Here is a 27041-nt window from a genome sequence, read left to right on the forward strand (position 1 = left end):
AGCACATACACGTCCATTCACACACTTGGGGGTACAGTATCTTGCCCAAGGATAATTCAGCAGGGGGTCGCACCAGGGATTCAACCACTGACCCTCTGATCAGCAGGCGTCACGCTCTACCTCCTGAGCCACAGCAGCAGTTCAAGTTTTCAATTTCATAGAAACTTGCTCTATAGGAAGACTCTGGTTTACAAAGTTATAGAGTCAAGGACAGAGCTGTTGGAAGGCAACCAAAATCATTATTAAGGATTTTTAGTATATGGCGGTTATTTGAGACAACTGAGATTGTAATTTAAAACTCAGATTAAATGCAAATCTAAAGGGGGAAAGATACAAATGAATGAAGGGTACAATGTGCTGTTAGTGCCACAAGGGGGCGAGTTTCACCTATAACAGCAGATTACTGTGCCCGGACAGGGAGTAGATTCAATACACAAACATAATTTTGAAAAAAGAAAAAAAAAAAAGAACAGTTTATTCAAAAAGTATTGGTCCAGATGAAACAAGCCAATGTTGTTCCTTACAATCACACAGACAAAGCATCTTCTGCAGACAAACATTTGCACTGCTGAGCACAACTCTTCAAAACATTAGTGAAAATAATAACAAAAAGAGTCCGAGATGGACAACCTTTGACTAAACAAAATGGTGATGTGAAGAAAAGCATGGTGCACTTTTACAATTTAAATACAAATTCAAAAATAAATACAAATTCAAAAATACATTTTTATATGAATAATGATGACTGAAAGTACATTTACATTTCAACATGTACATGATCTTTCAATTAATAAGCCTCCTACAGAAAAGAAATACATATGCAGGGTTACACGTCACATACAGATGCACAATTTTGTATCCAGAATGTTGATGTATAATAGTCTTCAAAAACTATTATTCGTTGCAAGGTTGTCTAATTATAGTTTTCTAGACAATTCCAAGTCATTTATAAGTCATTCAGTAGCAAGTTTACTTTGGCTCAAAATAACAAACATCAAACAAACTGACAAGTGCACTTCAAAATGACCACAAATTCATATTAGCATTAAGTGTCTGAGAAAAACCACATAACCCATTCATTACACAAAGAGAACAAACATATTCCTTTCATAAATCAAGTGAAAGTTCTTTCAACAAAACAAAACTTTTCATGTGGAAAATAAACACCCACAAGAAAACAACAAAAACATGATTATTATTATTTTTTTTTTTTTTTAAACAGGCAAAACCAATGGTAACTCGTTTACACACATCTTACAGGTGTCCAAATGCACAACTGTAAATCACATGTTCAGCATACACACAAACAATAATTCAAACATCTGTGCTCTTCATCTCTAACAGAACAATATCAAATCATACATATGCGTATCCATATTCAAAATACAACACAAGCAAACATTAAAAAAAAAAAAAAAACTTGGAAATACCATTCAGAAAAACAAGTGCAAAAGTCTTTCCAATTTAACATGTATAGTTTGTAGTTATTGGAAAAGTCTGTATAAATTTTACAGCTCAGTTCTTCTTTCTGAATCTCTGTGCCTTTTTATTCAAAAGTCATGTAATTATGAACAAGATCTGTTTTTATGGATTAGAAATAATATTTTTTAATATTGCACTTGACCTTAGGAGTTTTGCCCCTTACGAACTAGCCTGTGGACAGATTTATGTATGAGAACAGAAAATGAAATGGTTTGAAGAAAGAGAACTATTTCTGTAGTAAATGACATTGACCTGGTTCACTGTGAGATATACACAGATCAGCCACAGAATTAAAACCGCTGACAGGTGAAGTGAAGAACATTAATCATCTCGTTACAATACAATGTTCTGCTGGGAAACCTTGGGTCCTGGCATTCATCTGGATGTTACTTTGACACACACCATCCACATGTCTTTGGGATGCGCTGGGACGAGCCAGATCCATGGAGGTCCCACTCTGCAACCCACAGGACCCAAAGTATCCGCTGCCAATGTACCTGTGCCAGACATCACAGGACACCCCCCAGAGGTCCAGTGTCCATGCCCCAATGGGTCTGAGCTGTTTTGGCAGTACAAGGGGGACCTACATAATATTAGGCAGGTGGTTTTAATATTATGACTTCAAACCATATAAGTGTTTTGCAGAGGACCCAAGGAAGTGCTGCATTGACTGATGAGCAGATGTCAAAAAAAAAATCGTCAGATTCCTCAGTTTATTTTAACAGCACTTGCTTTTACCATTTCTTTTGAATTCAGAACCCTCTGATGGTATCACTGATGACATCCAGGGTCACACTCCAGCTTGGCGGGCACTGCACCGGTACCGTAAATTCTCAAAAAAGCAGCCACGGCCTTTCTTTAGTTCTCTTATTTGAGACAAGCTTATGTCAGAGAAAGGCCTGTATCCCCAGTTTGCCCTGTACCCCCATTACTGTGAACTATCAACTTCTTCAATATTTACACATTGTCTTGAGTAAATCAGTATAATGTTGTAGTAGGCTACAGCTAATTGCCCCAGTGTCTGTTTCTGCGACTTGGCCATTAGTTAAATATCAGCTTTTATATATGAGAATTTACAGTAAGTGGGTAAGACATGGCCCTCTGTGTCAGAGCAGCATCGACTGAATATTATATGTTTATTGCACATTTCACAGCGTGGTTTGTAAAGAGCCATTAAGCATCAGTGCAAGAACTGAGCCTTTAAAAATCAATTATACATGCACCTGTGTTTATGTAACAGGAGCAGCAACAAACAAAAAGACGAAACAAGGCCAGATCACAAAAGCCAAAATATTTTTCGAGCAGTCATGAACAACAAATTCAAAAGCGTAATATTTGATTATTACCATACAGTCTTTTCATAACGCCAATCAAACAGGAGGTATTGCTGTTGGAGATCCATCAGCTGACATCTGTATTTTTACTAAGCACCAACAAACATTAAGAAACTGCCAGAAGTTTTCTGGCATTGCTGAATGACCTACAGACATGACAGGGCTGTCAAGGGCTATTGGCCGACTCACTCTGTGCAGGTCACAAAATAAGAGCAGCAGACCCATCAACAGTTCATCTCCAGTAGTGGTACATACAGAGGCAGGCGAAGACCAGATTGGCAGCCAGGCTCACTGTTAAAAGTCCTGGCAAGATAAGACGCTTCAGGAAACCTGGAGATGTCGCAGAGAAAGTACATTAATTTAATCAGAATCATCATCACTATGCATCAATATGGCATCTCTATGAGAGTTAATGCCTCTCTCTATAGAAAGGCTTTGATATTAAGAATATAGTTTACATTAATGAGCCTATAGAAAAGTGTAACTGTAAATGTATTTATTTACACCAATCAATATGTCAGAGGCTGGAACATACATAAGTAGAGATGTGGGAAGGCCCTGCTTTTTGAACAAATAAATAAAATACAAGGCATGATTTTAGTGGGAATGTTTTTTTTATTTTTTATTTTAAAATATAAAAATGATGAGGGTTTGTACCAAACAAGTATGTTCCCTCACATGTGGAGAGTATGATTTGTAGGCTAGGGAACCTCTGCAACCCCTTAATGCTTTATTTATAATGGTATGTTGTGACACATTCTGACTTTTTCCAAAAGTTAAAAATACAAATAATAATTAAAAATTAATTGTTCCGCCCTTCTAGCTACCACTTTGGTCCTATGAAAATAATTGAAAAATGCCAACAAACCTCACTGTGTGTTATTCTTAATATCTTCATGTCCATTAGTGGTATTGTTGGCAAAAAATTAATAAGAGAATGTATTTGAAGAAAACAGCCATGATTGATATCACATGGATATGCAAAAAGTGAGGCTTGTAATACCTCCACATAAGTCTTGTTTAGGAATTCTGCATACTCTTCCAAATCTAAGACCCTATAGAAAATAAAATGTCATGCAGTTCAACTTTTAAGGGCTCAGGCACCAAGGACGTTTGTCTTCCATCCTACAAAGTCTGATGAAGCTAGGTATAATACTTATCAAGATATTAATGCCTAAACATGATAAAACCAGATGAAACTTTTTGAGGGGCCAGAAAAACAAACAAACATTGGAACTGAACACATACACACACAATATTCTACAGGCCTTAGTCTTGGGACCCAAACATAGACAGACAAACTTCTGAGACAGTGCTATAACCACTTCCCTGGATTCTGTCTGATTTGACAAGGAATGACCCAAATGAGCAAGTGAATATTATTTAAAGACAGACTTTAAAAAAGTGAACCTATCCTTTAAAATCTGTACATCTAGGACGAGGGTTACATTTTTTTTTAATTCTGCCTGCTATGTTTAAATCAGACTGCTTACCTTTTGAAGGAGGGGGGCTCTCTGGCACCTGTGTTGTAGTGCCAACCAGGCATGAGGAGGACCCCGAGGAGCTGCCTGTCTCGCTCTTCTCCTCCTGACCAATCACACTGCCGGGTCTCAAACTCAAATCTGCAACCAGGAAAATCAAGAAGTCATGGAATCAATTAATCATGAAGCCATATATAAAACCATCTGGGCATGAAGTTGATGAATATGAAATCTTCTCTCCTTTTAAAGCCACTATGTGTAGCATTTGAGAGTGTTTTACTCTGCCATCTGGTGGTAGTATCATGAATGACAGCAGTGCAACAACCATTTACTTTTAAAACAGTTTAGCCTTAAGTGTACTCACCATTTTGGCTTTGGAAGGGTGATATGTCAGGGGAAAAGCAGCCACTGTAAACAGGAGAAGCTGGCCCTACAGTGGAATATAATGGAGACACAGGTGGGGGAGAGAGCTTGGGTTCTGGCTCTGTTGAGAAAAGCCATATTTTCTGACTACAGATGTTGAGGCGAGCAGGGCTGATGAGAGGACGGCGTTGTCTGGCAGAACCTAAGCTGGATGTATATGACTCAGCTACTGAAGGAGTTGGAGAGGGGCTCGGGGATGATGGGCGGCTCCCAGACATCAGTGAAAAGTAGTCTATGCCAAAACAAAAGCAGTGAAAGATGTCAATCAAGGGTTCTGAAAGGGTTAGGAATCGTGTAAAATACAAGGTTGAGTATGGATCAAAGAGTACAAAAGAATACCTGAGGGCGGGGAGTCTTTGTATTGTGAGGCTGGTCGGCTTCCACTAAACAAGTAACCAGAATCTGAAAATACATACAACATACATACAATCACACCATTGACTACAACCAACACAGGCTTTCCGAAAAACTGCATTAGACAGTTTGTGTCAGCTGGTCAGAGACACAACTCCATCTGTGCCTGATAAAACCTAAAAATAGGCAACTTTATGATGAACAAATAAAGCCATATCAATTTTTTTTACTTTAACTTTGTAGTGGTTTATCTGTAAGGTTATTTAGATGATTTCCTGCCCCCAGGTGCTAAAAAAAGTTTCACTATCAATTATCAATTGATACAGTAAAATGTAAAAAAGACATTTCAGTCCAAAACTGAGCTTACTATCACATAAGAAAGAGAAGTTGGAACTTGTAATGTTAAGTAATTTTGCTTGATAAATTACATCTGATTTTAAAAACAGTTGCTGATCAGCTTTCTGTCTATCAACTAACTGACTAATCAATTTAAAATTTCAGCTCATAGTACAGCTTTAAGTTATAATATACAACGACAGGGCCATCTATTGTAGAATCAAATTACTTCCATAAAATTAAATGCATAATCTTGTAAAAAAATATATAATAACATAGTGTGTATGTTGGCCAAAGAAATTGAGCAACAGAAAGAAATGCTTAAGAAATGTGTGACGCCACATCGAAACAGCATCCACAAATTCTGTGTGTTTTTTTTTAAACTGTAAAATATTAAGTTAATAGTTTAGTCAGAAAAGCACCTCACACCAAACCCTTATGACATATTTTTTGGAAAGCTATTATATGCCAGGCAGCAAAAACTGAGAGTACAGCTATTGGATTTTATCAATTATAAATCTTGTTTCAATGCAAGGCAGCACATTGCAAGAGGCAGCTCAAGATCAAACAAGTCTGAGCAGATATGGGAAGCCAATGCAACAAGAACTGCAGGCAAAAGTGGGCTGAATATTTCCACTTGTCCCTGTTGAAGGTTATGACCAGCTACTTGAAAAGAATTTGCACTGTCAATTATCTGCAGTGAGTTTTTACACCAGAATTAACTGACATTGCATCACATCTAATAAAAACAAATTATTGTTAGATTATGCTATAAAAGGTACAGAAAGATCTGCTAGTAGTAAATGATTCTCAAACTGTAAAATAATTGGAATGTTACCTGTCCGTTTGAAGGACGGGACGGTCCCAAGGCTGAGGGCTCTGCTGAGGCGCCCGGGCAGAGAGGAGGGGGAATCGCTGCACTTGTGAGGACTCTGTTTGCAGCTGATGAGCTTGGAGAGGTTCGGGGGTGGGGTGGGGATGAAGGAGTCTGCCAGGTCCGGAGAGAGCAAAGGAGGCTGGCTGCTGAACGAGGGAACTGCAGAGCTGCTTGCAAGGTATCTGTAAGACAAGAGCAACGCAACGGTCTACTACCAGAAATGAAAATAACAACATCAATGTTTCAATACCACAGAACAGTTACTGAAGATGAGAACATTGTGCTGAAAGATGTTCTAAAATTTGACTTTTGTTCCACAGCAATGTCAATCTTGACATTAAAATATGACGTGGTACAACAGGTGTCTACAATGAAGTCAGCGTACAAATTTTGTAGCACACAGCTCTAATATCCATTTAATGAGAGCTCTGTATTAATGGCAGCAGTCTGTGGCATGGCTGTCACTAACCTGCTGCTGCAGCTGTTGAACAACATGCAGCAGCTGACAGTGCCTGGAGAGCAAAGACTACAGGAGAAATGCTGCCCAGTAACACAACGCAACTATCACACATTCCCACAACACACAGTATGAGGCCCATAGATGTTATGTATCCAAGTAGTGATCGAGCTTTGTTTTTCTAGAAAAACTATTCCAGCAGTCTTTGACAACATTAAGTGGACATCTTCCTTTAACTCCAGTGCTGTGTAATAAAGCTAACATTTCAAACCAAACAGAAACATTCACGAGTGGACAAGACTATGTGTTTGTGTTGACGAAAAACAAACAGAAGGCATATCCTTTCACCAGGTTTTTATTACATTCCATGTACAGCAAGCATTCCTACAAAGTCTTCCAATTGGAGCCTGACATTAAAAGCGAGACACCCAGTTTCAGCATGTAAGCACCCAAAACATTATGTTTCACTGGGTATGTTGCAGGAAACCTTTCAGCACTGTAAAAGCTCAATTTCTGAGGCTGCTACAGAATGTATAAATACATGGTAAATAATCAAATTGAGATATATTTAATTAGCTTATTTGTAATACAGCTCGTAACTGCTAATTAATGCTTAATTGTGCTGAACTGCACCAAGATGCACTTGCACAGTAACCTCTCTTTTTTAGAAGTTTTGAGTCTTTTGGCGTTTCTGCAACACACGTTACTAAAACATTTAAATATGACACAATAACATTTCAGCTACATACGGGATTTCTAGAACAACACAGTGCAGTAAAAACATTAACATTCACGGTTCCATTAGTAAAAAGGTAGTTCTACAGCAATCACTGTTAAAACACCACAATACATGTTTGTGGCAATTATTTAATTAATGTATTATAGTTGCATCTGGAAACTTACATTTAGAATTAACATACAAGTTAGAGTGTAGTACTTCTAGAGCTAAATGCTTGATACAAATGAAGGGTAACAGTTTATCAGGTAGATACAGGAATTCTTTAAAATCACGCAGAGCCAAATACCAGGCTATATGAGTTATGAATATATCATAGCATAAGAAACATGCATAATACATGTCAAGTTGTATCTTACATGTACAAACAAAAAGGTTAAAATGTACTATTATGTAACATCTTACTTTGACAAGGCACACAGAGCCACGTGCAGACCTTGCATCACTGTAAGGCCATCAAAATTAAAACACATCACAATACTTCTCCAGTGCACCATGATTTGTTCAAACATTTTTAGCTATCTTACCCACATCAGAGTGAGTGTGTGTGTTTTAATTTTGCAATATTATCTTTGTCAAAGAGTTTAGGATGCAGTTCTTTTGTGAAAAATAAAGGAGGCGACTCTGGGTCATTACTGATAGATGCTATATTAGAGACTATAGCATCACAATCTTTGCATTGCATTTTTTCCCAAGGCAAAAGTCAAATATAGCTTCAAATTACACTGTATGAATAGTAATAAATAATACTGAGTCAATACTTTCCTTGTAACCTACAAACACTTCTGTAGTGTCTTACACTTTTGTTGCAAAAACAAGCAATTTAAAGCTTTGAGACTGCTGTAACGAAGGCGTTGGTTTGAGAACAAATCCATCAACAAGACAACACAACATGCAATTTAAACCCTGTAACTAGTGTACTCTACCCACCAAATACAATCTATTCTATTAGTTTGTAATGCCATTTCACATTACTGTCAAATAAATATCCTCCTTCATTCAATACGTTCCTACAAAATATAAGAAAAATAGGTTGAAGGAAGTTCACCTGCATGGTGAAATGTTAGCACATGCATCTCAATCAGATTTGTCCACCAGTGTTTTAAATACGTCAACCTGTTACAGTGCTGGTAAAGGAAAGTTCAGTATTATTAGAAGTGATCAGGTGAAGTAAAAGTTAAAATCTTATGATGACAGATAACTCTTTCTAGAGTAAACCGTGCAAGTCAAGTGTTTCTAATACTGTTGAGTTTGTGATGGCTCATCTTGCGTGAGCACAACATGTGAGTTGAGCACTTGTGTCTGCATGTTCAAGCACTGACCCAACAAGGCCGCCTACCGCTCTGACATGATTACCTCAAACAAATGCCAAGACAAGGTAAGTACCTGCCAGGTAGTCATCTAGATGCACTGCAACTTAGGGCACAGTGGAGAGCAACAAACATCGCACCTGACTTAAGGGTCCAAAGACAGAGGGTGTTGTATGCTGTATAGACTGTAAAGCCCTCTGTGGCAAATCTGTGATATTGGGCTATATAAATAAAGCCGACTTGAATACAGGTGCAGTCTACAAAACAAAAATGTTCTGCAGGGATCATTTGCTGACACATAACCCAAACAGAAAATCACTGGGGTACAAGACCACAACAATGGGGGCCAAGGAACAACGTTTCAACTATTAGAATTTTTTAAAAAAGTAGTCACTGCTTTTCCAAGGCAGCTAAGTGTTTTAAAAGATTTTCAAAAGACAATAAGCACATTAACCAGCGACTGCCGTGTTTTAACATTCTCATTGTGAAAAAAAAAAAAAAGAAGTTGAAAATGCAATGGCAGTCACTACAAAAATAACCACATATCACGCATGGGAAAATGTTCCAGCTCTGCCTTGAGAACTGATCAGTTGCTTCAGCACTGATGTTGTGTTCCTTCAAAGACGTCAGTCATACGTAAATAGTGGCTTCGAAGGACTCACAATTAATTGTGGAAATATCCAAAGACATTCTTTGTCAGAAATTGTAGCTGTGAAGCAAAACAACTGGAATGGGATTATTTAAAAACCACATCTTGAGTATGGCCTGCAGTGTCATGAAAAATTAGTATTTCATGCAATGAGCTGTAGTTAGTGAATGAGTTATAACCTACAGCTACATGAGACTGTTAATAAATAAGGACAGTAATAATAGAGCATAGTTTAGTGGTAGTTGGGTACTTGAATGCTAAAATCCCACTCAAATGGTTTTAAAAATTACATTTCCTATTGTATTATTTTACTCCAGTCTATCACAAAGTCGCTGTAGTTCATACGGAAGTCGCAATGCAAGTAGTCACAGATAAATAAAGAAAGAAAAAACTGTGGCACACTTTTGCAGATAACATGTTGGGTAGCGTGGACTTGATAAATCTTGAGAGGTGGTGACTAATAATACTTGATGAGAGTATGTGAGTATCAATACTAACTAAAATTTTACATAGATCAGGCAACTTTAGACAAAGTGCATGTGTGCTTGAAGGTGAGGTTTTGACGTGATTAAGCAAGTAGCACTCATCTGTCTCTATCATGGGCCACACGAACAATCCTATGCTTTAAGGTTTCCATTCACATGCCATAACCTCACAGTCATTCACACACAGCACAAAGAGAGCAGGGTAAAATGCGGACAGTGAATAAGAAACAGCATGTCCCTTGTTTTGTTAAGAAACAAGAACAGGTAAAAGGGAGATTGATAACACACATCTTGATCTGGTTCTAATGAACACGCTCTCATGGAAAGAGGATGCTTTACACAATCCTATGGTTCAAACACAATTTGAACATTACTGCTCAGATTCTGACCTTTGATATTTGCCTCTTCGTAGACCCAGTGGTTTGCGAGTTGCCACAGCAGCAGCAAAGCTGACTAGGCAACAGAGAGAGACGATACAGTTCTTGGCTGTGTCCATCCAACCCGAGGCACCAGTCAAATAGCTCTCAGCCAGGTAGAGGCACAGAATGACGAACCACAGGACAGAGGCCACAGCATCAATTCTCCTCAGCCTATAAATGCAGATACACATGAACTTGCAGAGTTGTTTTCTCCCAATTTAAACTTGCCTGAAATAAAGAGGTGGTGACTGCTTACCTTGCAGATCCTGCTAAGAAGATAGCGGTGAGACAAGTCAACAGGCCAACAGAGACTACAGCCAGCTGGTTGTCCCTTCCATGCTGCCATACAAGCTTGGCATTTTCTAGAGCCTTGTTTGGGAGCAGTTCCAACAGACCCTGATATACAGGTACGTCTGCACTGCTTTCGTTTTTGGGGGTGGATTCAATGAAGGGCTTAGGAGGAGAAGTGATCCCACCACTTAATGTCTGTGGGCCACTAGGTGAAAGAGGCTGGTCCGGCAATTCAAAGAAAACTGTAGCAACTAAGAAAGCACAAATCAGGAAGGCAAGTGCTCGTAACAGTGTGACCCCCACGGGAGAAGACAGAGAGTAGGAGTTCTGTAAGAGAGAGAGAGCGTGTTTTCATTGTAAATCCTGATATTTTCACAACAAATTATGTTATGCTACAATGGAGGGTGAAGCCAAATCCCAGGCCTATGCTTTCCATACATGCCTTACAAATTAAAATTGTGTAAGAACATCAGAAATGCACAAAAGATTCTAAAGTGGTCTCATTTATTTGTACATCATTTGTGAAGATTTGGCTGTGATTATTCCAATCCATTAGTTCAGCCCTGGGCATATGCACATAAGAGGTGAAGTAATTACAAACCTAACTCATGCACCATAAAATAATATTTAGTGAAATAATAATAATATACAGTACAAACACAAAACAAAAAAGGATAACAAGAAAATAGTGTACATTTTTGTAATGACCCAATATTGAAAGTAACCATGTTGCAAGTGTAATGTGTGGTTTTGGATTTGGGTTGCACTGACCTTTACAAAGCTCTTGATAGAGTCTCTGGTACGTCGAAGCTGATGGCTGAGGAGCACTGTACGTAGCTGACGATTTTGGTATTTAATGTAGTACTCCACTGCTACCTGACACGGCTTACATAACTTATAGGTCTGCTCCAGGTGGTGCTTGTAGGCTTCGATTTCCTCATCATAATTTTCCTACAACAGACACAAATTATAACAAACCATTAATTGCTATAACAATACATGGTGCCACACTGTGAATGGAATAGACAAAATAATATAAAATACATACATCATCCCTTGGGATAAATGAGGCCAATTGCTTGATCTTTACAGACTGGTTGTTATTGCACTTCCTGCACAGCAACATCTGACAGTTGACCCACTGCTGTGTCTGGGGTGTCTCAGATGAGGGAAGGCTTCCAGATACACCATGGTTTAGATGTGCCTTATACTGAGCTGGGATGGTTTTGTTGTAATCCCCATTCTGACGACAGATCAACAAAACAAGCAATACAAAAACTCACATCTTGCAACATCAGTAAAAAGAAATAAATAATTTGCTGCAGTCTACTGGGATGTCAAGAAAATAATTCACCCACTTACCTCCTGGAAGCCATTGTACTGGTCACAGCTGGGACAGTCCCAGCAGTTCCTGTTCCCATATGGCACCACTGTGTTCTCATTACAGAACCAGCAGTTCACATTTGCATGGATCGGTTTCTTTCTGTAAAGAGCAGGTGAAGTTCATATATCATACAACATGACACCGTTAATCAAATCAGCTGATGCATTTCTTAGGTTCAAATGTTTCCCATAGTGGAATCCAGAAATCACACAGGTCCCTGAAGGACTTCAAGGTTTCCAAAGGCGTGAAGAAGTTTGGGAGTCCGCTTGTTAGGTTTGTAATACACAATCTACACGTGCTAACAATCACCATAAGTTAATATTTAGTACATTTGTACTCACAACGGTTTCCAAAGTACCAGAACTAGAAACTGCATTGCATTTAACTAGTGAAAATAGCTATTTATCTTGATGTTAGTGTCACAAAACTCGGTTAGTTAGCACCACGGCTAGCAAAGTTAGCGCATGGGCTAGCGTAGATAAATACAACACTCTCGGGGAACAGGAGATATATTCTCACATCATGTGCTGCCAAAAACGTATCTTGAACATCATAATTTTGAACTACCAATGCACATTTAAACACGATCTGCCGACTTGCTCGAACGGTGATATGAACCTAGCTAAAAACAAACGCGGCGTTGCAAAATCTTGGAAGTTAACTTACCTGGTGGAAATTTTGTATATCAGCGCTCCCCCGGCGACAAACGCCGTAAATCCTACTCCTCCGTACATTATTTCGGGATATTCTAACAGAAGTTTGTTAAACGCTTCCATTGTCCACTGAAAATAATAAGAAACAAGCCAACAAAATATGAAAATTGTAGTGTTTTAACGGCTTCGCGAAACACGGCGCCAGAGCGCACGCGGCAAGCGATCCCCTTTCATACACGCCCCTGTAACGGAAACGGAACGTGCGTAACCACCGGGACGCGTTCCAATGTTTTGATTCACTCTTTCCTTGTCGACTGTACCATTCAGTTAAACCACCCACAATCAAACTACCATGCAAATCTGAAAATTTTCAGCCATAATATGAGTGTTTTGTGGTGTAACCGCTATTAAAACTAAGCGCAATCTCACCTTTTCAGACTCTGGGTAGTGCATGCATAGTGTCGTAGGTAGGGAGCATGATAGTGTTAGAATGGGGGAGGGAACGCTGTCTCTTTTTCCCTCGCAGGCTTTATGCTGCATTCAGGGAATATCGAGAGAATTGGGAAAATAGGTAAAAATAAATACATAAATAAATAAATAGCTGTTATTGCGACTAGGCGTTCACACATTATTGTTATGTTATGCCTAGAGCTCCCACCGTCCCACCAGATAAAATATTTTCAGGTAAAATAGACACAATCAAACAGCGTATTAAGTTAACCTAGTTTATTTTCATGGAATTAACATCAGCAGCCATTCTTCCACCAGTTTACTGACATGTCTGTAGTTCTTGTGGCCAAGTGGAATTAGAAACTGTTGATATCACCGACTGAGAATTACAGGTCAGAGGCTGGCGTGAACGGGTTGGGAAGCTTAATTTATTCTTAATAGCCTGTGTTACTGAGTATGCCCATGTGTAACAAAAGTGAGTACACCTGTAATCATTACAGGTAATTTAATTGCACCTGTGATTTCCAACTGAGGTTAATTGCATGGACAAGCAAAATAACCCGTGAAAACACAGCCTCCCACGTGGCCTGAACAAATAAGAAACCAGACTGTGAGGCTTCATAAAGATGCATCAGTACTTACTGAACATAAGCTGTGGTTAGGAGGTATAAGAACAGCCAGACTGCCAATAACAGAAGGCACAATGGCTATCTTGATAATTGACACCATACATAATTCACAATTTACCCCTGAAAAAGAGATGAGTAAGTGCTACTGATTTAGTACAGGGATTATCTGTAGAAATTAGTGTTTCAGTGACTGTTAAAACCATTAGTCACAAAATGGCACAAAACTGCCGACTACACTTCCACTCCTAGCCTCAAGAGGCTTTATACTACCACCACACCAACACTGGTATCATCCATGCCCAGGAGGATCAAATCTGTCACCGAAAATATATTACAACACATACAAGAATGGAATTTCACTAATGATGTGTGCACTGACTTTTGTTGCAACTGGCTTTAAATATAACTCTTTTATTATTGTTTTTCAAATTAATTGTCTTCATTTTTCAGGTTTGGCTAAAAACAAATAAAGTGGTAAAATGGTAATGGTAATAATAATACATTATGGATAGTAAGCTAGTCTAGTAAGTCAGTCAACGAGATTTTTAAAAAATTGCAAAAATAACATTTTATTTAAACAAACATGGTGTATTTCACATCAAGTAAACATTCTTAATAGAATAAGAAAACTTATCAGTGCCTCAGTGTCACCAGCTTTTGCACAGCAGCTCGGAGAAATGAATAAAAGCAGAGAAAAGAAATAAATAACATAGTAACAAATGTATAGGCCTATACAAAAATGATGATGAATGATAGGAATGAAAAAAAAAATGGCGACAAAATTAGCCATAAACTGAGCCTCAGACTTGAATCAACGTCTTACTGCTGTTCACACTTGATAGCTGCAATTTCTGAAGCAAATGCGATGAATTCTGACACTAGAGGGCTAATTCCTTGTCATTTTAAAGTATAGCCGATCAAAAAAAGTTAACCAAAATCTCATTAAACAGTCAACACATAGTCGATAAATGTACAACATATCAAACCAAACATTTTATCTTAGAATGACAAACGACAGACAGCGGAAGTGAAATGGTGAAACAGATGAACTTTAAGTCAGTGGACTGGCTGTCAGATGTTAGAATAATTCAAAACCCTACAGATCAAATGAATGAGCAAACTGCGCCTCCGCTTGCCTTCCGTAGGACGTGAGCTGCTGGTAGCTGCACGCCAGGGAAACGGTGCCTCCGTCGGGACTTATCGGCTGGGTCACTCCGCCGTAGGGGCACCCGTTGTGCGGGACCAGCACGGGCGGGAGGCGGTGATAGGCGCCGTAGGGAGGGCTGTGGAAGTACGGGGGAGGACAGTATGGGCTCATGGGGCCGCTGGGGGACAAACTGCGGGTGTGTCCGGTGATGACCTGGGGTGTTGTTGGGTATCCGGTCTGCTGGGACAGACCCCAGGAGCCGCTCACGTACGGCTGCAGGTAAAGCGACTCCGGGTATTCCAACGCAGGATTCCCGGTCAGGTACGGCGCGCTCGTGGGTCTGTAGGGTCGCCTCACCCTCCTCCGCCGCCGGTAGTTCCCCCTCTCAAACATGTCCTCAAAGGCGGGGTCCAGCATCCAGTAGTTGCCCTTCCTATCCCCCCCGTTCTCCCTACGCACCTTGAGAAAACACTCATTGAGAGACAAGTTGTGCCTTATGCTATTCTGCCACCCTTTTTTATTCTTCTCGTAGTAAGGGAACTTGGAGATGATGTAGTCGTATATCCCGCTGAGGGTTTGCCTCTTGTCGTGGCTGTCCCTAATAGCCATGGCGATGAGAGCCACGTACGAATACGGCGGCTTCTCCAGCTGGCCGGGGTCCTCCGCAACTCGGGGCTCAGAAGGGGGCGAGTTGGAGCTGATGTCCAGGAGCTGCGCTCCCTGTTCGGTGGGGTACTTCTCCTCTGCGGCCATGGCTCAGGTGTCCGCTGCGTGCGTCCGGCGGGGGGCAAAAAAGCTGAAATCATAGCTGCTCTATGATTGTGTCTGCAGGTGCACACACTCCTCCCATAACTACGGAGCCCAGCTGTTATCGCCCTCTTTCATCTGGACCGAGTTTCTCACACTGTTTATGCCTGTGTGGGACTACTGCACTGTCTGTTTAGGTTGAAACACGGGTCACACGAAATCTTCACACTTCGGAGCGAGACGATCAAAGTGTATCATGTCTTTACGCAGATGGTGTCTGAAATGTAACGTTAGTAATTTTGCAACAGTGTCACACATTGCAGTCTTTGGACCAATGTAAGGTATTTTTACACATTTGTTTAATGATAACATAGTCAATTTACAGTGTAGAAAAATTCACTTAATTGATCATTTCACTCACTATAAATATGATTTGCCACTACCATAAAAAAAACCCGCTTGTGACCGTACATATAGGAAACAGTATTTGATCCTCAATGAACAGACAAGCCCTGAAAGTTTTTTCTAACTTGTTTTACCACAATCACAGTTTGCTTTTGCTTTCAATTAGTTTATCCATTATTTTTGAGTATATTGAAGCACTGGTCCCATGAGATTGCAAATAGGGAAAACACAACACGTGCATTAAAAAAATTTGAAACGAACAAACATGTCTTATGTGTTAGGTTATGTATGCATGTAGTAGTAAGATGTTGTTTAAGCTGTTTAGTGAGATATTTGTCCACTTTAGTGAGTTGTAAAAGAAACAACATGAATACGCACACACACACATACACACACACATTGACTCAGAGGCACATGATAGTTGGGTATTTCCAGCACTTGCAGGTATCACAGGCCAGCATACCACCCACATACAGTGAAGCATGAACAGCAGGCCTGTCTGTCCACTGAGGTAGATAATGATCACCTGCTCTCAGCAGACAGTCTGTCTCCCCTGAGCTGATAGGGAAACACAGATCTCAAAAAGTGAGCAACCAGTGGAAAAGCAACCACGTCTCTGGCAAGGACTAGAAGATATTTTGGATTGGCCATTGTTACCACTGGAAGTTTATGAATTGGAGTTTACACTCAATAAGTGTTTAACACGATACATCAGCAAAGGCAATTACTCAGATGCCTAGATAATGTCTTTAAAATATATTTGATATATTTAAATATATCTGAATAAAGTTCATTATAACACAGAATCTAAGACTCAAGCTGTCTCCAAGTAGTCTGCAAACTACAATTTTATGGAGACCCAGAATTCAAGCCCTCATATATATATATATTCAAACACTATGATCCTGTGGTTTCTAGAGATATGAAACTTGTCATGCTGACAGGACAGGTAAATGTGCATAAAATGATGCATAAGGCATCATTTTCTGTTTTCTGGAATGGTCAAAATATGTCATGATTTCATTCAATAATCCTTTCTACCTCAAATTACATTCATATACCGCTAACTAAAGGGAAGGAAAGCTTCAGGCCACCCCGTAAACTAAATTATTTGACAACTGACAGTTTGTCCCATGCATGTGATTTAGGTAATTACAAAAATGGTGCAATCAATTACAGGATGCTCCTGTCCACGTTCAGGGTTTTGTTTTTAGAAGGTTCAGGTACTTTTCCTGACTCTGGAGCAAATTATGTTCTCACTATGGGCAAGCATATCTCCTGATAGACTCATATGTCTCATCTGCTCTGTGAAACGTCACTCTGGTTTCTCAGTTTTTAAATAACTAATAAAAATGACAAACGTGGACAGCCCACTGTCCTTTTCTTTCACAGGGGAAGCTAGATTTACCTCCTGATGTCATGCGAGCAAAGCGAGGCGCCAGGCTAAACACAATCTGTGTAGTTTAAGCTATCTGAGACTAAAGAAGAATGCAGCAAATCTGCCAAAAACAAAGAGCATGAATGTTGGGTTTTGACAGCAGAAGATGAAATGAGGAGTTACAGCGTTCAATTGTCCTAAAATGACCCTCAAGTCTGGCCCAGAAGAAAAAAAGACAAAGTTTCGAGGCTATGTTCAAGAATTATAGATGGGTTTTCAAATGATACATGGCCTTCACAGTTAAAGTAACTTAAGCTGACTATAAAATGACATTGGTACAATCTGTTCAGAACATACTTTTATTTAAAACGTCAAGGTTTTTATTTCTTGTATTTTCATTGCAGCATTTTCTCAGCAGTATTAGAATTTAAACAAGTTTGTCCTTGATTCTCTCTGATTATTTCTTTCTAATGGAGAACTATAGCAAACTAGCTCAGCGGTTAAAAATGTGCAATCCTGTGTGGACTGTTTTATATGCTGTTTATTGCAAAATATCTCTATGTCGTGTTATTGTGCATTAATGTGCTAAGATGAATATATCATCATTGCAATCATCTGCATAAATAATTCCATACTGAACAATAATAAACTATGAATGATAACTTGCAGTTAACAGTGTAATAATCGTATCACTACGGCAACAAAATTTTCATGTAATAAAATGTCACTGATATAAGATTCAATTCAGTTATTACTGGAATGGTTTATCAAAATAATGAATTTGTAAAATCTAGATTTTGTGAAATTAGATAATTTGCTTTCTTGTTCTGCTGTTTTCTGACAGAGATGAAAAGTTACTGAATACATTTTTACTTGAATATTTTAATTTTGTGACACTCTCTGCTCTATTAACTTCCAGAAGGAAATACTGAACTTCTCTCTCTACATTTAACTGACAGACTGACTTGAAAAACATGGCTGTTATGAGTTTGAAAATGTTGTGTAAAGTAGTTAACAGTGCCATACTAAACCAGCATTGTAATGATACTTATGTGTTATTGCAGCAATAATTTAGTAATCTGACTGGTGGTATTCATTTTAATAAATACTTTTAATCTGCTGTTCTTATGTTCAGTTTGCCACTAATATGTCAATACTTTCTGTCTGGACAGGTTTTTGGCACAGTCAGTATGAGCGCTTGAGAAAAAAAAAACATTGCGTTTTCGACTTGTTACAGCCAGGACCTTCCCTGCAGTCATACCATGAATACCTTTTACGCACAGATGGTGACTACACAGCTGCACTAGTCCAGAACACCAACTCCTCTTAGCAGATCTGATGGCTTAACACCTTTACTTCTCTTCTTTCTGCATGCTGACATGTGTATGTGCTACGAAGCTGCAAATGGTCCGATCCCATTGGGGTTGAGGCAACAGGATACCCTGATGTTTGTAAGTCAGATGAGTGATGTCCAGCTGCAGACACAGGCTTTAAATTTCTACTCCTCTGGTCTCTTAAGAATCTCAGTACATGGATCACTGGACTGATTAATGTCCTGGCCGCTCATTTCTTAAAAATTAAGTTGTTACACTATTTACACACTTTTACAAAACAATTTTGTGGTAGTTCAACAAAGCAATACTGTCTCTTGAGAGGTGGTTTGCTAATATTACTTGTTATTTTCTAAGCAATAGATGTTTTTCACAGCAGACATTTTAATTCATCAAATCAGGAAAAGCACGGGTGTAACTACACCTGCTACATCAACAATGGCTTTGTTGTATTCAGTTGTTCCTGTGAGCCGTGACATTGTCACAGTGAGCCAGTGTGCACAATACCAGGACCATGAAAGTGAGGTGACTAAATGAGGTTCAGTCATCAGCAGTTTGATTATTTACACCTGTGAACCACCTTTTCCACTGTGATGATTCAAAATCTCTTCGGTGAAAAAGACTTATTAGCCTTCATCCTCAGAAAAACGCCAAAGAACACATGAAATTGGGTAAACGATATTCTTCAAAGTTGTAAGGTTATTGGGGACGAGTGATTTCATTGTGATTTGACTTCAGTGGGGTGAGTGAATGAAATTTGACTCATCACTAGGGCACCTGCAAAGCTGTAATTAGTGATAAAAGGAAATGACAGTATGTGTTGTGGCTTCTGTCTGAACACAAGCGCATGTAACAAACCACAGCCAACTCCTCAACTTACAGTAGTCATTTTAGGCACCACTCCCAGACCTGCCTAATCCACGGATTACAAGAAAACTGACTTCCTTGTGTTAGTGACAGAGCAGAGAACACACTTCATCTGATGTGATGGGCACTCAGGCTGACAAAAAGTCAGCATCAGAGTCAAAACAAGAAGCACAGAGTAAAAAGGTTTGAGGCCCAAATGTTACTTGCTATATGTCCCATGTCCCCTGACCATCCTGAACACAATATTCAGTTTAGAAAACAGGAGTAAGTACGCACATTTCAGATGAAAAATACGGCAAGTTTCTTTCACTCCTCTGACATTGCTTGTTGGCTCAATTCCCTTACTAGGTGTGGCTTTCTGTCAGGTTACGAGATATTCAAGTTCTCTGTTCAGTTTACGATTCCACTGACCCATGCCTCCTCCTCCCACGATGCATCCTTTTGCAGGGTTCTACATGACGGCCTGTGCCAATCGGACCATTCAACCCGCATCTCCAATAAACCACTCCCAACTCCAACCACCTCTTCTCTTTGTTTGCATAGTCTGCCTAAAGTGAAGTTATCATGTGCCTAACTCAAAGAAGACGATAAATGTTATTGCATGTGATTGCCATTTTATTTGTATAGGTATCTTAGAAATAGCCATTATTATTCATGAACTGATACTTGCCTTCATATTGAGGTCAAAAGTAAAAATAACATTTTTGCACTCTGTTGTCAATTATCAGAATGAGTTCTGTGCCAAGATAAAGTCAACAGGGATTCCTCAGTGACAGACTGCTCGTTGACAGTTTCTTTGTTACTGGAATCATCATCACCTTGCATGCAGAGGTTAAAAGTCTCATTGTATCGACTAACAATGTCACAGACAGAGTTTTATCACCTACTGTTTTTCAGCTTACACTTACTGTACTTTGTTGTCATCTATATCATCTTTTCAAATAATTACTGGACAGAATCAAACTGTCGAGCTTGACTCGTTTCGTCACTCCAGATCAACTTGCTACCACTTGTGTTGCAAAGCTGTTATGCAAAGTTTTGCTACAGTTGCCTCTTTCCACAGAACAGCTGGGAATACAGAGGCTGATCTCAGATAGCAGTGATGTTTGTGACATTGCAATGACAAATGATTTCTGTCTTAGTCAACTGAGCCTCTCCCAGTTGGCATGAGTTATGTGGCTCAGGTCAGATCATATTTGTATGATAAAGCCACTGCCAAATACCAGCCTTGCCTGAATAACCACTGTTTCATGTTCCCACATGAAAATATTTTTAATTTTGTATTTGTAGCAATCTTTTCAGCACCCTCACACACTTTTATTGCAATATTAAAAAGAGATTGCCTTTGTTAAAATGAGTTAGAATGTCATTTTTCCTTTGTTCAGTTCCCTGAAGATAACACTAACATTATCTTATTCAAAGGAAAATGTCCACACACTGAAATTTTCAAATTTCCAAAATATCAACTGATGCAATGTTTCAACTTAGAATTGATGCTTTTACCCACCAGGTCTTTGTCAGGCAAACAGCTTGTAAAAGCCATGATATACATTTTATGATTTATTTTCAGTATACAATTTTCAAAAAGAGGAAAATGTCCCTCACTTCTTTTTGTATTCAGTTGTGGTTGGACCCATCCACACTCCACTCCTGTTGCACTTACTGTATGCAGTCAGTAACTGTCCATTCACTCCTCTCCTCTGCCATCTTGTGGAGATGAATGAAAAGGACAATTAACATTCAGTTGAGGCAGATTGTCTCTGTACCATGGATGAATGTTGAAGGGTCAGTGGAGGCCACAATCTAAATGTAACACCAGTCATGATGTTATCACATTTGATGAATGATGCATCAAATTAGGGATCTTTCAATAAAAATAAAAATGTAAATGAGATAAGACAGAGGTAAGCAATAGATAAACAGAAAAAAAACTAAGGAGTAAAATAACCACAACCAATGTTGCACTTTAAGTGATGTAGTTGTGTGATTAGTAGCAGCATAGTGTATGAAATTAGACACTACAATATGTACTAGTATAGTGTGATAGAGGAAATGTATAAAACAAAGACGTGATCTCGACCTCTGTTGTATTTCTAAATTCTGGCAGCAGAGGGCAGCAGAGTGACACGCTTCGAGGCTGCAGAATGAACCCATGAATCTTCTCAGTTTTTGCAGAATCAGATTATACTGAATGTGAAAATGTTTTGACATGTTCATATATTCAAGCTATAGAGAAAGATGCCTGTTACACTGTAATGCATTAAGTTTGTTCCCACAGTGCACACTATATCCATGCAAAATCAAGGAGATTATCATAAACAGCAAACTAAAACATGCAGGAACCTGAGGATAATGGTCATTATAAAGAATTTTATTTTTACAGGTTTGTTTTATCTCATGGCATCATACCAGTGAATGCAGCGTGCAGAGATACTGTTCAAAGGGCAGATTTTCATGAATTTGAGAATGAATTTCAGTACAGAATTGTACCATACCATGACCTCAGACATCAACAATAACGACAAAAATTGTAAGCAGGATGATCCTTTATGGGTTTATACATTGTGGGGTGTAGCCCATGAATTAAAACATCATCAAAACAAAGGGGCCTTCTTTTAACGAGAGCAAAAATACAAAGAATGTTTGGCACATTACATGGATTCAGGCCTGAAAACACCCCAATGCTTGATAAATGTTTTGTGTTATGCCCCGTGGTGGCTTCATAGTTTTAATGTTCCTTGACTTGGTGAAAAGATTGGTAAACAACATCCAGCGATGGACCTGGTGACCCCCTCAGTTTCTTCATTCCGACACGTCCCGTTCCAGATAACTTTGAAGTCAAAGACAAAAAGAGGAAAATGTATCCCCGGGGTCTTTGGAATTCATGTGAGGAACCACAAAAACAACACTTCATCAGGGGCACCATTGAGAATGGTCATCAGCAATATATGGGGGAATTCAAATGAGAAGCATTGTGTGAGGGAAAAGCCAAAGAGATTTGTCTCGTCCCTGGCCCCTTCCTTCTTTTTACCGTCCTCTCATGAGTGACTTTGATGTGGACAAGATGATTGAAAAACAAAGCGGCATGGCTCGATTTAATTCCAGTGGAGAATAGATTAGTGGGATGAGTGGGTGGGAAGGGGACACGAGGGGCAGGACGCAGTTTCATAGGAGACACACAAGAAAATCACATTTCAGCCAGTGTATCAATCTGCCAAGCCAAGGAAGGGAGGGTAGAGGAGTGGGGGGGGGGGGGGGGGGGCGAGGAGGAGATACAGAGTGGGGTAAAGTGAGCGGGGTGTGAGAAAAGGAGCTCCAGTTGATCGCTCTTTAGAAAAGGCCCCCCACTCTCCTGCTGGGTTCTGCTCAGCTCTTGTCCTCCTGGTACAATGCTGGTGGAGCGGCTGAACCACCCCCACCCCCCACCCCCCAATCACCACCACCACAACCCACCCCATGTGCCCCCCAGCTGCCCTCCATGTGCTGGAGTTGCGCTGACAGCCTGGACCCAAGACCCCAGCATATGGAGGCCAGACCAAGGGAGCCTGCTCTCCAAAGTGCTCCACAGCTGGGGCTCTGCTGGAGTGGGCAGTGGAGCTTCACGCTACCACATGGTCTTTGCTGACTCTCTTAACCCACACTGTTAAACCTCCTCACTGATGTAAACAAGCTGAAAATTGGAGGACTTATAAGGTCAGTTCACCCAAATTATGAAAAGAAAAACACATTTTCTCACTTACTCACTTGCTTCTGGTGCTAACAGGCCATGCAGATACTGTTGGTTTCACTTAAATAGGTTTTTGAGTAATTTTTTTGAGATTTCTACCGCCTCCAAATTATAAAAGATATTTTCTTACCGCAGACCTTTCAACTTACCATTGTAGATCACCAGATGGGTTGAGGGTCTGGTACCTCATTGCTTTTAGTCACTTTAATATTACTTATTATTTCAGTTAAACCTGTGCAGACATTTTGACATGGAAAATCACAGATCAAGATTTATGATGGCTCTGTTTTATCCAAGTGACCCAATAAACCACAACATTGTAACAGTCGGGGTGACCTGATAACCAAATGGTTAGGGTGTGTACCATGTGGGCCATGTGGGTCCCTGGTTCGACTCCTGATCCGGCCGGACCTTTATTGCATGTCATTACTGTACTCTCTCTCTGGTTTCCTGTCTTCTCCTCGCTGTTCTTTCAATAAAGGCTTAAAAACCCCCAAAAATAATAATAATAATAAAAAAAAAACATTATAACAGCGAGCCAGCGTGTTCAATACCAGGGCCCTGACACTGAAGCACCTACATGGAATTCAGCCATCATTCAGTTTATTATTTACACCTGTGCTTTTCCAACTGTGTCAGAATATCTTTCATAATAAAGTCCAAAGTGAATGGAATTGTTTGTGGTGCCAAAAGAATTGAAAAATGATATTTAAAGAATGCAACAGCAACTTCTTTTTCCTGTTGCAGTCCACAGGCTGCTGTCAAAAGTTCACATATATTCTTTGAGCCAACGTTTACCTCCATTGTAGACTAAACTGATGTCTGAATAGAAGTTTACTGCTGATAGCACTGTATCATTTCAACCACTTCATTTCTGCTGTCTAAATCAAATCTCAAGTCTTCAACCACATGTGTTGAAACATAGAGAGATTATGGCTCCAGTTCTCAGTAGCTATCAATATAAACACAGTCCAGATTCTGCAGGACATTGCAGATAGACATGCAGCTAAACAAACACATCATTATTATATACAACAAGAGCTGGAGAAATATGTGTTGTATGTAAAGGGTCCTGGTGCAGGTAGAGCAAGAGCGCATGACAGTGCATATCTGTAGGAATAGTTTTTTTTACTCAACTGAAAACAATTAATTTCAGTGTGTAGGTATGTGGATATGCAAGACCTGCTCTACTGTGTCAGGATTTTTCCAGATCAGGACTTGAGACTTGACTGTTTTTGCTTAAAGTCCAATTTTCTCATGATTTTCTTACATAAGTCTGTGTTGAGTCCAAGTCTCAAGTCTGCAGCTTTGGGGCCCTTTTCACAAAAAAACTGCACATGGTGACCCAGGTCTGAGCTCAGAATTTTTCTCAATGCAAGTTTAATATGGCTTCAATCAGGCACCGGAACAGGCAGATGCACATCATATACTCTACAGTACATATACTCTACTCTACAGTATATGATGTGCATCAAAATTTCATTTCATGTTGAGTCATCTTGTAATAGTACTGTTTAGTATTAGTATTTGTATTCATGAAGTTGAACATGAACAAATACACACAGATCCATATCTGCTCATGGCACCTCCACTGATAAAACCACTGAAAGGCCACAGGTCCAACCCATAAACTGAGCTCCAGTAACTCTTATTTACACTCACATTTACACATTTACAAATCATCCAGCCCCTAAAAATCAAACTGTGAACCAAGTACACTTGTCAGTGACAGTGAGAGCTTTAGTTTTGGGCCAGTCCTCAACCCCTCAATTCCGACATGAACTAATGTTGACTCACGGCAGGAATATGTGGCCATTCTGATGCTAATTGCAGCTTTAACCACCTACTTAACCACATAGCCCTCGGTCTCTATACAGCTCCACTCAACCTGATCCCAGTGTGTGTGTGTGTGTGTGTGAGAGAGAGAGAGAGAGAGAGAGGGAAGAAGAGAGGGATGTGGATAGAGAGACAGAGTAGAGTATGCAGAGTCTGAAAAGGGAAAAGTGACAAGCTAGCTGGGAGGAAGCACTTGTTAACTTTTACCAGGTCATGATTCAGAATTACTCTTAAGTGCAGTCATACATTGTTTTATACAAACAAGCAAGCCGATTAACGCAAGCTGCTCTGCACCTTAAAGCTTTGTTTTTATCACACACAGGATTTTGGGCAGGTTCAAGATGATTAATGATCAGGGTAACTGTGCTGTGTTACCTGTCTGGGTGGTTTCGGCTGTCAGGCTTGTGTTGGTGGAGACAAGGGTCACCAGTTAACGCTCTGACCCTTTAATACCAGGGGGATGCTTGCTGCTTGGCCTGGCATGGCACAATACAGTGCTGGAGCAAGGACAGGTGGTCATTAAAAATTGCTGTAATCCCCTCCATGAATAGTTCATAGGCAGGAAGACAGAGAGAGAGAAAGGGAATGAGAGAGAGATGGGGAGAGAAAGACAAAGAGAAAGAGACAGACAGGGCAACAGGGAGAGAGAGAGAGAGAGAGAGGTGAGGGTGGGGAGCGTTTGATGCTTGGACCATGGGGCTCTTTAGCACAGTCTGCGGGCCGTGCTTCAGAGCGGATGTGTTAACAGTTTCAGGCTCAATGGAGGGAGAAATCCCCACAAAGGGAGGTGTACAAATATTGTGGGAAATCCGTCCGCTCTTTAATATTTCATGAAGGCCCACAATCTATTCATGGGACTCCATTCCTTTGGAGGGGCCCACATTCAGGCTCACTCTGCAGGCTCAATGGGCAGCCCTTAATTGAGTGCCCGCTCATTCTTCGTCTCCCTGGCAGATTGTTCCCCATGAAAGCCTCTGCCTCTTCATCCTCCTCTTCTTCTCCCTGAGAGTGGCCAAAGAAAAGGGGGCATGCCTTGCTGGTGGTGCATGTGGGAGGGTGAAATAAGTAAAGGGGGTAGGTGGTGGTGGTGGTGGGGTAGTTGTGGATCAAATATGATAATAGGGCAAGAGGGGATGGTAGCGCAAGGAGAGGAGGGGGTAGGGGGCTAATCCTTGGGGTGGGTGATGGAGAGAGGGCGAGAGGAGAGGGAGGGGGCTGGATTCCCTTAGAAGGCAGCAGTGCGCGTGGTAGCGTGTCTGTGGTGTGTGTTTATGGGGAGCTGTTGCGTGTGTGTGTTGGGCAGGGCCCGGTTAATGCACGGAGAGGGCAGGCTTGTGTGAATCTTCTCGTTTGTTTGCTTCTAGTAGAGAAAAAGATTTGGAAAGATTGTAACCAAGAGAGTTTGATCAGTAGTGCAAAACCAGGATGTGCAGGTTGAGTACAAAATTTTTAAAAAGACAACCAATCAGGAACAAATCTCCATGGAAAATGCACAAATAACTGGAGTAACACTCACAAGTTATTAGCCTGCATTTTCTTTTGTCAGAGTAACAGCACCTTAGACACATAAGTGACTTCCGTGTCAAAACATCTTAATATTTAAGGGGACACTCCACTGATTTTACACATAAACTTCACTTTACTCGTCACGAGGAGAGTGACTTAGCCTGTGTAAACAGGTGTTGATGTTATGTAGTTTTGAAAGGAGCAATTCCTCAACAAAATATCCATGGTGATATCAGCAGCTTGGGCTGAGACTAAAAGTTTAGAACAGGTGTAAGGTTTGAAAGAAGGTCTAATGTAAGACTTTATTGAGTTGTATTATGGAAAATATAGGACACAGTTTTTATGCA

At 40.0% G+C, this 27041-nt stretch overlaps 2 protein-coding genes across 2 annotated transcripts; both read right to left on the reverse strand.

Moving 5' to 3' along the window:
* Window positions 1–440: 440 nt before the first annotated feature.
* Window positions 441–12925, reverse strand: tmem201 (transmembrane protein 201). The gene is made up of 11 exons (XM_018666156.2): window positions 12685–12925; window positions 11997–12117; window positions 11683–11877; window positions 11406–11585; window positions 10600–10961; window positions 10314–10514; window positions 6249–6469; window positions 5060–5122; window positions 4662–4952; window positions 4310–4438; window positions 441–3146 (listed from the first exon to the last, which is right to left on the reverse strand). Exons 1-11 carry the CDS (start codon window positions 12792–12794, stop codon window positions 3049–3051), a joined length of 1971 nt encoding a protein of 656 aa, XP_018521672.1. The 5' UTR covers window positions 12795–12925; the 3' UTR covers window positions 441–3048.
* A 1378-nt stretch (window positions 12926–14303) lies between these two features.
* On the reverse strand, window positions 14304–15808 carry foxl2l (forkhead box L2-like). Its single transcript, XM_018665867.2, has one exon. The coding sequence runs from the start codon at window positions 15648–15650 to the stop codon at window positions 14847–14849; it is 804 nt and encodes a 267-aa protein (XP_018521383.1). The 5' UTR covers window positions 15651–15808; the 3' UTR covers window positions 14304–14846.
* Between the last annotated feature and the right edge of the window lie 11233 nt (window positions 15809–27041).

The sequence above is a fragment of the Lates calcarifer genome, linkage group LG6 (assembly GCF_001640805.2).
Source record: "Lates calcarifer isolate ASB-BC8 linkage group LG6, TLL_Latcal_v3, whole genome shotgun sequence".
In the NCBI taxonomy this organism is placed as follows: Eukaryota; Metazoa; Chordata; class Actinopteri; family Centropomidae; genus Lates; species Lates calcarifer.

Excerpts from the sequence above, each read along its gene's own strand:
- tmem201 (XM_018666156.2), bottom strand. The coding sequence starts at position 12,794 with ATGGAAGCGTTTAACAAACTTCTGTTAGAATATCCCGAAATAATGTAC. Across the intron at positions 11,586-11,682 it reads CATTTATCCCAAGGGATGAT|GAAAATTATGATGAGGAAAT; the intron begins GTATGTATTTTA and ends TGTCTGTTGTAG. Across the intron at positions 6,470-10,313 it reads CGAAGAGGCAAATATCAAAG|ATACCTTGCAAGCAGCTCTG; the intron begins GTCAGAATCTGA and ends CTTGTCTTACAG.
- foxl2l (XM_018665867.2), bottom strand. The coding sequence starts at position 15,650 with ATGGCCGCAGAGGAGAAGTACCCCACCGAACAGGGAGCGCAGCTCCTG.